Source organism: Canis aureus, chromosome 3 (assembly GCF_053574225.1).
Source record: "Canis aureus isolate CA01 chromosome 3, VMU_Caureus_v.1.0, whole genome shotgun sequence".
Classification (NCBI taxonomy): Eukaryota; Metazoa; Chordata; class Mammalia; order Carnivora; family Canidae; genus Canis; species Canis aureus.
Genome location: NC_135613.1, coordinates 24,977,499 through 24,991,172, shown reverse-complemented (window position 1 = coordinate 24,991,172; position 13,674 = coordinate 24,977,499). Strand labels below are relative to the sequence as shown.

At 48.0% G+C, this 13,674-nt stretch overlaps 1 protein-coding gene across 1 annotated transcript in view; it reads right to left on the bottom strand.

Annotated features, from left to right (window-relative positions):
* Positions 1-13,210, bottom strand: part of SPG7 (SPG7 matrix AAA peptidase subunit, paraplegin) — a 39,244-nt gene extending 26,034 nt beyond the window's left edge. Inside the window, exons 1-3 of the mRNA XM_077891170.1 lie at positions 12,993-13,210; positions 9,955-10,057; positions 8,250-8,339 (exon numbers count right to left, since the gene is read on the bottom strand). Of these exons, the coding sequence (XP_077747296.1) occupies positions 8,250-8,339; positions 9,955-10,057; positions 12,993-13,175 (376 nt within the window). The 5' untranslated portion in view covers positions 13,176-13,210. The remainder of the gene's footprint in view (positions 1-8,249; positions 8,340-9,954; positions 10,058-12,992) is intronic.
* Between the last annotated feature and the right edge of the window lie 464 nt (positions 13,211-13,674).

Sequence of the window (13,674 nt, the reverse complement as noted above, 5' to 3'; positions counted from 1 at the left end):
GTTCATTTGAAAATAGTACATTTAAAAAGTTTAGTCTAAAAAAATAATCATAATAATAATAAAAAAATAAAAAGTTTAGTCTGTGGACCTATGGTGGGGACCACTTAATTCAAGATTGTTCCCAAAGACCAAGTGTTTATCCAAACCATTAGCTAAATTCCCACCCCCCCCATCACATTATTCAGTTACTCATGCCCTTCTTAGGGTATAGACTGCATCATGCCCAGTTCTTGGGGAGGGTGGCAGACAGACAGGAAACTCAGCCCCTGACCTTAGGGACAGACACCCAGGGAGGTAGTAGTGCATGGAGGCTGAAGGCTGACATTACAGGCGAGTAGCACCGGGCATACGGAACCGGGAGAAGCAGCAATCAGCATGGCCACCACTGGGAGGGCTGGGGGGACACTGAGGATCACAGGAGTCACCTCCCTCAGGGCCAGAGCACAGACGGGAGGGTCCTGCTTACAGCCACCAAAGGTTGGGCCACAGTCTTCCTCCCAAACCAGCCAGATAAGCCCCTGCCCTGCTGAGGATAGAGAGTGTTCTCTGCATCTCATTTACATGATGTGCCCTATCACCTCACTGACCTGCCCAGCCCAGTCCTTAGAAGCACCAGGTACCTGCAGTGACACACCAAGAGGCCTGGACTACTGTCAGGGCCATCCTCCCAACACTCCATCCAGACCTCATCAGATCTGTCATTATGTACAGTCCCTCACCAGTCCTGCCCAAGACAGCCCTGCCATATCTTAACAACCAAAGCTTCTACCATTTACTTCTCCTGCCTGCACAGACAGAAGCATCCACTCAGGGAAGAGCAGAGACCTGGTTACAGGAGCAGGAGGGCCCCACACAGACATGGGGCTCAGCTCAAGCTATACGTGTGATCACTTCTCCAAAGACAAGATCACAGCTGGAATTCAGTATCCACCCACTTCCCTCGGCCCTACCTACAGGTGTACCATCCACAAACACACTGGCTTCCTCTCTATCAGTTTAGAGGAACTGAAAAGCATTTTAAATCAGCTTAAAAATGCAAAATGAATCTTACAGAGAAACCTGTGTCAGCAATCATTCTGAAAACGTGAAAGCACATTTCACGTGTTACGTGATATGGTACCGGACTATAAGAGCAAATTTAATATTTATAGCACATAGTAACAACAAGCAACGAAATGAAGGTACCATTTGTCTTGGAAAGCAAATTTATGTTCTCAGGTGAGTAGGTAATTATTTAGAAACCATTTAATTTTCTATTAGTCTATTTAACCCTCAGTCTTGTGTTCTAATTAACAAAGTTGACAGTCATCAACTGTCAACTAAAACAAGTTGGCAAGCCACGTGACACTGGATCAGCAGGATGAAAGTCTCTCTGTCAGAAACTCTGCATGATAGATAGGATCCGAGACCCTGAAATTGTGCACACATCCCCAAGCTCCTGGCCAGTGGCTGCAGTCCACAAACCACTGGCAGGCTATGTGGCAACAATGAGTTTCCTCACTGCTCTGCCTGCCACAACATCACATCCATACAGAAAAGGGCTTGCAGCAATTCTACAACTCACACACATCTGTTTGCAGAATGTGAACCAGATCTATGATTTTTAAAAGATATGGCTTGGTTTCATTTATTTAAAAAACGTTTCATCTATTTTTTCAAGTAATCTCTATACCCAATGTGGGGCTTAAAGCCACAAACCTGAGATCAAGAGTCACATGTTCCACCACGTCAGCCAGGAACCCCAGATATGGATTGATTTTTTTTTTTTAAGATTTTATTTATTTGGGACGCCTGGGTGGTTCAGCAGTTAAGCGTCTGCCTTCAGCTCAGGGAGTGATCCTGGAGTCCCAGGATTGAGTCCCACATCAGGCTCCATGCATGGAACCTGCTTCTCCCTCTGCCTGTGTCTCTGCCCCCCGCTCTCTCTCTCTCTGTGTCTCTCATGAATAAATAAAATCTTAAAAAACTATATTTTATTTATTTATTCATGAGAGAGAGAGAGAGAGAGAGAGAGGCGTAGAGACATAGGCATAGAGAGAAGCAGGCTCCATGCAGGGAGCCCGACGTGGGACTCGATTCCAGGTCTCCAGGATCACGCCCTGAGCTGAAGGCAGACGCTCAACCACTGAGCCACCCAGGCGTCCCTGGCTTGGTTTTAAAATAATAGATAGCTCTGCACTTTTTTGTAAGAATTTCAAAATAAAACAACAGCTTGGATTTAGGTTACAATAAACACCTCTTCTTTCTTCACAAAAATCCAACCTTTTTTGGGGCACCTGGGTGGCTTAGTAGGTTAAGCATCTGCCTTTGGCTCAGATCATGATCCCGGGGTCCTGGGATCGAGCTCTCTCTCTCTCTCTCCTCTTTCTCTCTCAAATAAATAAAACCTTTAAAAAATAAATCCAACCCTTTTCAAATAAAAACCAGCCAGACAGGGATGCCTGGGTGGCTCAGTAACTGAGCGACAGCCTTTCAGCTCTGGGCGATCCCAGAGTTCCGGGATTGAGTCCCACATTGAGCTTCCTGCATGGAGCCTGCTTCTCCTCCCTCTGCCTATGTCTCTGCCTCTCTCTCTGTCTCTTGTGAATAAACAAATAAAATCTTAAAAAAAAAAAAAAAATACCAGCCAGATTTCTGACACACATGGAACTGGCCCTGTCGGCCTGTTTCAGGGAAAAGGGTCTGCCTGACCAGGCCCGGAGACTGCATACCTCATTATTAGAGGGCTCTCCAGGCTAAGGAGCAGGGAGGTCCCAACCCAGAGTGGAACCTACTCTGAAGCTCCAGGACGGTTCACTGAGGTCAGGTTATAACTGTTTGCATGTTTCAATATAACTCATATTCTGGCTTCTGAGCCCAAATCACCCTGGGTACCAGGGAGATGGAGCGGCACGCCCCCTCCAGATAGGACCTCACAGAGAGGGCTGTACCAGCAGCAGATATCTGGTCATGTGCTTTGTCCATTTGCGCTAACCCAGGCCCACAAGATGCAGAGAACTGGCCCTGCACACGCTGTCAAGGGGTATGAATGAATAAGCCCTCCTGAAAGCTATTTGGCTGAGTGTGTCAGAAGCCACAGAAAACACCGTTCCCTTAACTCACTAACTGTACTTCTGAAACTTCAGCCCAAGGAAATCCAATGTAAAAACACACCAGGCGGGCTCAGTCAGTGGAACCTGCAACTCTTCATCTCAGACTCATGGATTTGAGCCTCACATTGGGTGTAGAGGTTACTGAAAAACAAATCTTAAAAAAAAAAAGCAGACAAAAACCCCACATATCTGTGGCGTTGGTCAGGAATGAAATTATGAGGGCCAGTCTGAGAAAGACAAAAGAGGACCGGTAAAGGAAGATGCAGGTATGAGACAGAGGATTGGCTACATGAAAGTAAGATGTTTGAGGTCTGAGATAAAACAAAATCTGACCCTCAGATTCTAACCAGAAAATGGTCTCTCATCACTCTCGATGTAGAAGACCTCTCCTGTCCCTGGAAGACCCCCTTCCTCCACTGCATCCGACAGCATCTGTGAAGACAGCCCTCAGGTGCTTTGCTCCCTGTGGTGCACATCTACTTTGGCATCTGACACAAAGAACAGGCTTGGAGAGAGCCAAGGACTAAGCCCAGGAAACACTGCTGCCTCCTGGCCACCCGACTGTCCACCCACTGGACAGAACTCCCAGAAACTCTGGTGCCAAAAATCTCTCTTAGGGGGATGGCATCTATCACTACTAGGGTGCCTTGCATCACCCACCCGTAGATAGGTCAGTAACCAACACGCCTGAGTTCCAGGGAGACAGCTACCAGAGCTGCCCCAGGCTTTCAGTCCAGAAATCCTTCTAGGAGAACTTATTCCCACTAACCCTGAACATATGCACTGCAGTGAGAAGCTTCTAAGGATCACGGTGACAATCCAGTTCTATCCAACAGTCATCTGGTGCTGGTCCTGACCCAGATGGAGAGGCAACTCCACAGCATACTCAGGGTGTTCTCAATTCTCAGGGACATGAGGCACTAACATAAAAGTTGTCTGGAAATTCCAGCAACTGCTTTTTCAGCTAAACTTTTTATTTCGCGATACTGTAGATTTTATGCATATTCATAAGCAGTAATAAAAAACTGGGGGGATCCCTGGGTGGCGCAGCGGTTTGGCGCCTGCCTTTGGCCCAGGGCGCGATCCTGGAGACCCGGGATCGAGTCCCACGTCAGGCTCCCGGTGCATGGAGCCTGCTTCTCCCTCTGCCTATGTCTCTACCTCTCTCTCTCTCTCTGTGACTATCATAAATAAATTAAAAAAAAAAATTAAAAAAAAAAAAAACTATCCTTTGACCGGTTGCTTCCAGCAGTAACTTTTTTTTTTTTTTAAGATTTTATTTATTTATTCATGATAGACATAGAGAAAGAGAGAGAAAGAGAGAAAGAGAAAGAGAGAGAGGCAGAGACACAGGCAGAGGGAGAAGCAGGCTCCATGCCGGGAGCCCGACATGGGACTCGATCCCAGGACTCCAGGATCACACCCTGGACCAAAGGCAGGCGCCAAACCACTGAGCCACCCAGGGAGCCCCAGCAGTAACTTTTTACAAACCGGACAGTGACACAGCTCCTGGCCCTATGCAGACCACTCCAGCTGACACGTGCTCTTATGTGTGTGTTAGTTTTGTGCACTTTTTAAAAAGAGAGTAGGGTAAAATATTTCTTTTTTGTAAGTAACCTCCGACCCCCAGCATGGGGCTTGAACTCACAATCCCGAGATCAAGACTTGCCTGCTCCACAGACTGAGCCAGCCAGGCGCCCTATCCTGTGTACTTTTACCAGATATCCACTGCCAGTGAAGATATACAGGCGTTCCATCCCACGAGGGCTGCCCAGAGCCTAGGCCCTGCCAACATAATCTGCTTGCCACCTCTGCAACTGTCCCTGGAGAATGTTCTATAAATGGGAACCATATCGTAAACAATCTTTCGGGATTGGCTCTTTTCATTCAAGAGTGTCAGCAGGGGCACGTGGGTGGCTCAGTTGGTGAAGTGTCTGCCTTCTGCTCAAGTCATGATCCCAGGGTCCTGGGATGGAGCCCCATGTTGGGCTCCCTGCTCTGAGTCCCTCCCAGACTCCCTGAGGAGTCTGCTTCTGCTTCTGCTTCTCCCTCTCCTCTCCTCACCTCCCCCACTCATGCTTGCTCTCAAGTAAATAAATAAAAATCTTAAAAAAAAAAAAAAAAAAACTCTCAGCAGGTCTGAGGATAAGAAACTGAGCTGTGCCTCCTGTATGCAGTCAGGTTATAGGACCTTCCAGGCGAAACTAATAAATAGACAAATCACAAAAAGAAGGCAGAGGAGACACACACTAAATGTGTGCAACTGTGTGATGCAGCAAGGGAAGGATTGACATTGACTTTTGCTGCTATTATCCCTTGCACATTACTGGCTGATGGTGCTGTGACAGGGAGCACTTGGTAAGCACACAGTCCAGCATCTATGGTGTGCCAAGCAGCCAGTCATTCCTTCAGAAATCAGAATTATCAGCAGAACCAAGCACGTGCCTGAGTAACTGGGTCGCACATGCAAGGCAGGCTGCAAGCCCTCCCTCCACCCACTGCCTCTTCCTTCACAAAACCCTTCATCATTCTTTCTTTCACTTAGGAAGGCCTTTCCCATTTTGAGATACAAAATATTCCCCCAAGTTTTTCCATAATTCTTTTATAGTTCTGCTTTTTAGATTTAATGATTTAATCTATCCAGAATTTATTTTGGTACATGTGATGTAGTCTCTCCCCAAGTAACAGCAACTATTCCAAACCATTTCATACACAATCCTCTTTTCTGCTACTGCGTGAAATGCCACTATAGTGACATATGAATTCTAAGATAAACCACACTCTGCTTCTGGATTTTCTATTTTGTTCCATTAAACTACCTACCTATTACCAGACCAACACATTAATTTGGGGGGAGAAAAAAATTTAAAACAAAAATTTTTTTTAAGATTTAATTTATTTATTCATGAGAGACACTGAGAGAGGCAGAGACATAGGCAAGGGAAGAAGCAAGTTCCCTGCAGGGAGCCCGATGTGGGACTCAATCTCAGGACCCCATGATTACACCCTGAGCCAAAGGCACACGCTCAACCCCTGAGCCACCCAGGTGCCACAGGGGAGAAAAAAAATTTAATATCTATCACTATCACCCTCACTGGCATTTGTTTTTCAAAATCCTATAAATTTTTTGACGTGCCAAACCCTCATCCTCCACCCCTGAAAACCTTTGAACTCAGAAGCCTTCTGAGGAAGAGCCAAGCTCCCCAGGAGCTCTCTTGGCAAGATACGAGTGACTGCCAGAAGGGATGCCCTGTGAAGCCTGAAATCAGGAATGTCTAAACTGAACCCAAACAATGGCCACAGGTTTCCAGGAGCTAAGATCTGTTCCTAAAGAGCTGGAAATTGTGGGGGCACCTGGCTGGCTTAGGCGGTGGAATGTGCAACTCTCGATCTTAGGGTCATGAGTTTGAGCCCCCCTTTGGGCATAGAGATTACTTTAAAAATAATAATAATAAAAATAAAATAAGTAAAGCAAAACAAAATCAGCACCTAAATATGAGGGATTTCCTTGACAAGACAACCATATCTCTACCTGTGTGTCCTTCTGGAGACTCTGCACAGGACAGGCATCTGATATCCTCGTGTATAAAAAGGGGACAATACCAGGGCAATTATGGGGAGAGAATTAATTGAAAAGATGTATTAATCACTTAGTACAGGGGATCCCTGGGTGGCGCAGCAGTTTGGCGCCTGCCTTTGGCCCAGGGCGCGATCCTGGAGACCTGGGATCGAATCTCACGTCGGGCTCCCGGTGCATGGAGCCTGCCTCTCCCTCTGCCTATGTCTCTGCCTCTCTCTCTCTGTGTGACTATAATAAATTTTTAAAAAAAATTTTTAAAAATAAAAAAATAAAAATAAAAAATCACTTAGTACAGTGCTGAGCACACTCCGGACATTGCTGTAGTTGGCAGTTTCCATTGTCATTAGCTCCAAGCAGCCAGCTTTTACTTTAGGGTCAATTTGGTTGAAACTGACCTTTTTTCCCCATCACCCCTTTGCCTGATCAGAGTCCTAATTCTGTAGCAGATGAGACTCAGGATTTTTTTTAAGATTTTTATTTATTTATTCATGAGAGACACAGAAAGAGGCAGAGACAGGAGAAGCAGGCTCCGTGCAAGGAGCCCGATATGGGAGTCAATCCTGAGACTCCAGGATCAAGCCCTGAGCCAAAGGGAGATGCTCAACCACTGAGCCACTCAGGTGTCCCAAGACTCAAGATTTTCAAGTGAGGTTGTTGTGAACTGGGGCTATAGCAGGGGCCAACTGGCACAGAGTGGTCACTCACACAGGATAGCGACATGTCCCACTCCTTGCTCAAGACCACGCACTGAGGGATCCCTGGGTGGCTCAGCGGTTTAGCGCCTGCCTTTGGCCTGGGGTGTGATCCTGGAGTCCTGGGATCAAGTCCCACATCGGGCTCCCTGCATGGAGCCTGCTTCTCCTTCTGCCTGTATCTCTGCCTCTCTCTTTCTCTCTCTGTGTCTCTCAGGAATAAATAAATAAAATCTTAAAAAAAAAAAAAAAAAAAAAAAAAAAGACCATGCACCGTACCAGCCTTTCCTCTGGGGGCTGCTTCTCAAGTCAACACATAATCAGGAGTGTGTGTGGGGTGGGTTCAACTAAGGTGTCCTGGTGCCTTCATCCCAACCCCAGAACACTTGAGTACAACGCAGATGTGAGATTCACTCTTTCCATGCAGAGAACAGTAACTCTGCCTGCCTTTAGATGTCTGGACCTGACAAGGGACACAGGTGCTGATGGAAGCATCTCTAAAAGGACAGGCAGGAAAAGATCCAGTAATCACATTAAAGATTGAGGGTAGGTGTGCTTAGGGTAAGGGAGACACAGGTGCCAGGATTCACTCTACATTTTTAAAAAAATTTTTTGAGAGACAGCCAGGGCAGGGAGAAGGGGCAGAGGGAGAGAGAATCTTAAGCAGACTCCTCACTGAGCATGGAGACTGAAGTGGGGCTTGATCCCAGGACCCTGAGGTCATGACCTCAGCCAAAACCAAAATTTGGATGCCTAACTGAATGAGCCCCCCAGGCGCCCTTGGGTTCACCCTACTTCTTAGATAGATTTCCTGTTGCTGAGACCAGAATACACATGTGAAGACAGCCAAGGTAGCCATTATTTAAGAAAGTCAAATAGGTATACCTTCATCATCTTCAGGGGTCCTCCCCTTAGATTTATCATTGTCCTTAGTCTTTTGCTTCATCCTGGAGGTGTTAAAATAGCGAGTGCCACCTGTAAGGAATAGGGAACATGTCAACAAGATCTGCCACTACAGGGGAGCATCAGGAGAAGAGTGCATTCTTTAATAACCAAACCAAAACAGAAGCCATCTGAAACCTACATGCCTAAGATCTAGAAGTTTGTGGTAATCACTCTTAGTATAGTAACTGCTAATTATAGAATAATAAACTACTTCAACCTACAGAATACCTTTGTAATTCAAATTAGCAATGCAAAGGAAAAAAACTTATGACCATATACTGAGCAAGTCTCATGAGTTTGGTGGAGAACAACCCCTTCTATACACACAGTCACTTTATTTTTTTTTCAGTCACTTTAAATGAATTTAAACAAATGAGCAACATGGTGGTTTGACATGTGCAGCAGCAACAGCAACCCAGTGGCCACCATCACCAAGACACAACACTTCTCACATGAAAGGCTCTGTCTTGTCCACTGTCTAATTAAATTAATGTTTAAAAGGAGAGGAAAGAGGGCAGCCCTGGTGGCGCAGCGGTTTAGTGCCGCCTACAGCCCGGGGTGTGATCCTGGAGACGCGGGATCAAGTCCCACATCAGGGTCCTTGCATGGAGCCTGCTTCTCCCTCTGCCTGTGTCTCTGTCTCTTTCTGTGTGTGCGTGTGTGTCTCTCATGAATAAATAAATAAAATCTTTTAAAAACTAAATAAATAAATAAATAAAAATAAAAGGAGAGGAAAGAGGGACACCTGGGTAGCTCAGTGGTTGAGCATCTGCCTTCGGCTCAGGGCATGATCCTGTGTCCTTGGATCGAGTCCTGCATCAGGCTCCCTGTGAGGAGCCTGCTTCTCCTTCTATGTCTCTGCCTCTCTCTCTCTCTCTCCTGAATAAATAAAATCTTTAAAAACAAGGAAAAGAAAGTGTCTCACCAACTCTGAGAGCTGTAGGTTTCTTCACAACGTTAAAGGCACCACAAATGAGAACATTTTGATGCCCCTTGACAAGGGCTCAGGCTAGCTAAAGAGTGAAGCGTGTGCCACTGGGTGCCTTATGTGGGCAAACACAGAAGATGAGCGAGTTGATGCCGAGTGGCTCTTCCTGACCACATGTGGGCACCAAGCCACTTACCGTCCTCTAAGAGCTGGAAGACTACACTTCTCCCTATTCCAACTGGATAGAGGGGAAGTAAGATCACGGGTGTCAATCCTGAAGGTCCTAAGTCCTTTTGCCCTAAGATCTCTCCTAAGGATGTCATGGTATCTCACTGAATGATGAAACTGTTAAGAATGAATTACTTGTGACCTATTTGTAGTTGCCTACTGGATATAAACATACAGAGCCACTTTGAAGATCCTTACTAGACCTTCTTGCAGCTGGCTAGAGAACACGGAAACCCTTGTAAGCAGCCCAATTATTGCTATACGCCAGAATTTAAAATACAGGGAGGGGGATGACTCAAATAAGCACAAGTGGCCTATTCAGACTTTATCTTTGCAAACTTCACTTTAGAGCATCTAAAGTGCTCACATTACACAGAAGCCAAATTCCTCTGAGTGATTTTGTTTCTCAGTGTCAAACCAGCCATATCACCCTAATTTATTTATAGATGTCACAGGATGTGCCTATCACCTGTTTCAGAAGATACACACCTAAGAGTTTCCAGAGTCTGACTGGATTCTGGACTAGATGCTGTCTCAACAACAATCCAGTGAGCCCTTCAAAGGTAGGGGTTAGCAGGCACAGCTGCAAACTCTGAAAAGAAACAAAAAACACAGAGGATGGATCACACTAATACCACACCAGAGCAATGTGGACCGAAAATCTGGAGTCTGTAGCAAAATCTCCTCTGAGAACTCAAATATTTATAATGTTTACATTGCCCTGATATATGATCTAAGCATTATTTCAAACTTTCAACATCAAAACAAAAGTGATGCAAGGAAGCCAGTCAAAGAAACATAGAAGGAAAGGCAGGGAGTGCAGACTGCCATTCTGTGCCCTGAGGATCACAGCTCCCTGGAAGGGCTAAGTGGAAGAGAGGGCCCAGAGCCCTTACACCTGACCTCTCCAGACAATGCTCCTTGCAGAACATTTTCAGGAACTATAGGGGGTTACTAGTCTGTCTTTTTGAAGTTCTGCTTTCAAGATGAGCATTTTCCCACTTGTGTTTTATGCCAAGGTCAATGATCCAATTTAATTTTTTTATCTCTTTCTTGGCACTTTCTTCATTTGTTTTATTTCTTTGTTTTTAATTTTTTCCTTAGCTCATCTCTGCCCTGCTATCAAGGAAAGTAATACCCCGGGGTGCCTGAGTGGCTCATTCGGTAAAGTGTCTGCCTTCAGCTCAGATCAGGATCCTGGGGTCCTGGGATGGAGCCCCACATCAGGTTCCCTGCTCAGTGGGGAGGTTTCTCCCTATGCTCCCCGCTTGTGCTCGCTCTCACTCTAATAAACAAAATATTAAAAATAAAGTAATATCCTGCTCAATGTTTTTGGGTAGCAAGCACATTCCATGTAATTTCCTGTTAGCAACAGGAAGAACATTCCTCATCTATAGTTATTGTCCCACTTAATTAAAACTACTACACCTGGCTCAGTGATGACTGAGTTCAGGAGTCCTATAAGGAGTAGACACAGAATGTAGACTGGGCCTAATAAACGAGTATCATGAATTTGAAAGATATAAAAATTTAAAAATTGTCATTCTCTAAAGTCAGATCCAAACAGTTTGTTTAACCCAGGTTACTTAAGTTTACTTCTGTTACAGCCACTGGTGAGGGAGCCTGCGGAGATTCCACAATATGTGAATTTCCTACTTCAGCCTTTCCTTTCATAGAATAAGCATGGGGTCAGACTAAAGACAATATTAATTATGATTTTCCTTTTCAATAGAACTAAAAGTAGAAAGGAAAAAAGTGTAATACATCTATATGTCCCTCAGGTTCAGGCTCGGGAGGAACAACCAGTGATCTACAATAGAACTATAATACAGGGATCCCTGGGTGGCGCAGCGGTTTGGCGCCTGCCTTTGGCCCAGGGCGCGATCCTGGAGACCCGGGATCGAATCCCACGTCGGGCTCCCGGTGCATGGAGCCTGCTTCTCCCTCTGCCTGTGTCTCTGCCTCTCTCTCTCTCTGTATGACTATCATAAATAAACAAAAATAAAAATTTAAAAAAAAAAAAAAAAAAAAAAAAGAACTATAATACAAACGGGTCTTCAAGTTACGGTAAAAAAGAACAATAATAAATTATGACCTCAAGTATGTTAAGCTCCTAAGAAAGGACTGGAAGAAAAAGCAGCCAAGATGGCACTAGAGCTTGGGATCCTTGTTTCTAGGTAGAGGTCACTTGAGCAGATCCTGAAGCACAGCCCTCACTTAAGGGTGCTCAATTAGGGGGATCCCTGGGTGGCTCAGCGGTTTGGCGCCTGCCTTTGGCCCAGGGAGCCATCCTGGAGTCCCGGGATCGAGTCCCGAGTCGGGCTCCCGACATGGAGCCTGCTTCTCCCTCCTCCTGTGTCTCTGCCTCTCTCTATCATAATAAATATATCTTTAAAAAAAAAAAAAAGAGTGCTCAATTAATCCAGGTCCATAACGCCCTCCGCTAGGAGACAAACCTAAGACAGCTGAGGGAGATCTGCTCATACAAAACTGTCCTCCCACTTGAGCGATGGCTAGGTACCATCATCCTCACAACGTCTGTATGTGAGCCAATGGTCAAATAGTTCTCGGTCAAACTCTTACTGGATTCGGTTTTTAAACATTTTTTAAAACTTTATTTTTAAGTAATCTCTACAGCCCACGTGGATGGGGCTCGAACTCATAACCCGAGGATCTAGCCGCTTGCTCCACTGATTGGGCCAGGCATCCCTGGATTCAGTTTGAAGACGTTAGGAAAGTAAGCAAATGGGCAGAAAAAAATCAATACACGAGAAAAGGGCTGGAAAGATGCAGGCTGGGGCCTGTGCGGGGTCTCTTCCAGGGCTGCCCTGGGGTGGGGGGAATGGGGGGACCCGCGGCTAGGTGCTGGCTGGGGGTGAGGAGCTGAGGGGTGAGAGAATGAAGGGTGAGGGGATGCGAGCGTGAGGGGACGAGGGGTAAGGAAATGAAGGGGTGAGGGGATAGGGGGTGAGGGGATGGGGGGTGAGGGGTGAGAGGATGCCTGGGTGAGGGGATGGGGTGAGGGGATGAGGGGTAAGGGAATGAAGGGGTGACGAGATGGGGGTGAGGGGATGGGGGGCTGAGGGGTGAGAGAATGAGGGGTGAGGGGGATGCGTGGGTGAGGGGATGAGGGGTAAGGGAATGAAGGGATAAGGAAGGCATGAGGGAATGAAAGGGTGAGGGGAGGGGGGTGAGGGGATGGGGGCTGAGAGGTGAGAGAATGAGGGTGAGGGGATGCGTGGCTGAGGGGCTGAGGGGATGGGGTGAGGGGATAAGAGGTAAGGGAATGAAGGGATGAGGGAATGAAGGGGTGAGGGGATGCGTGGGTGAGGGGCTGAGGGGATGGGGGTGAGGGGTAAGGGAGTGGAGGGGTGAGGGGATGCGTGGGTGAGGGCATGGGAGAGGTGAGGGGATGGGGGGGACGTGAGGAGATGGGGGTGGTGAGGGGATGAGGGGTGAGGCTGCGGGAGGGCCCAGCAGCGTGTGGGGCAGGAATGGGCGGTCCCCGACCCCAGGTCGGCGGTTACCTGCTCGGCGTGGTCTCCGGTCCCCACGAGTCGGGTCGGAGGCCTGTGGACGAAGTGGAGGCACCTCCTTCCCGCCCCGGGGGAGAGGCCTAGGGTCCAGCCAGAGCAGGGGCCCCGCAGTCGCCCAGACCCCACAGCAGGGCCCGGGCGAAGAGCTCGCAGCAGCAGGAGAGCGGCCGCCATGTTGGCCCGGAAGCGGCGCCTGCGCAGTGGAGGCCGCGCGAAAGGCGCCTGCGCAGTCGGGGCTGCCCAAGCCGGTTGCCCGCCGTCCACCCGCTGCCGCGCTCCGCCCGTGTTTCCTAGCCGCCTCCGAGGTGCAGCCAGGTCGCAGGGTCACGGGGCGGAGCGGGAGAGCCCGAGGAAACGAGCCCAGAGAGCCGGGGTTCAGACCCCGACCTCAGACCCCGACCGCCACCGGGGTCCGGGACCCCGGCCTCAGCCACCACCCGGGATCCAAACCCCGGACTCAACCCGGACCCCAGCCTCAGTCTCCATCCCGGACTCGGACTCCGACCCCACGGCCTCAGCCTCCACCGGGGATCCGGACCCCGACCATCTGGGGACCGGGGACCCTGGTCCATCTGTCCGTGTCTTGACCGCAGGGCTTCGCCCTTGCAAGTGCAGCGGTCGGGCCTGGGGTCCAGCCTGGGGCTTAGCGGAGGGAGGGTGGCCTGGAACCCTC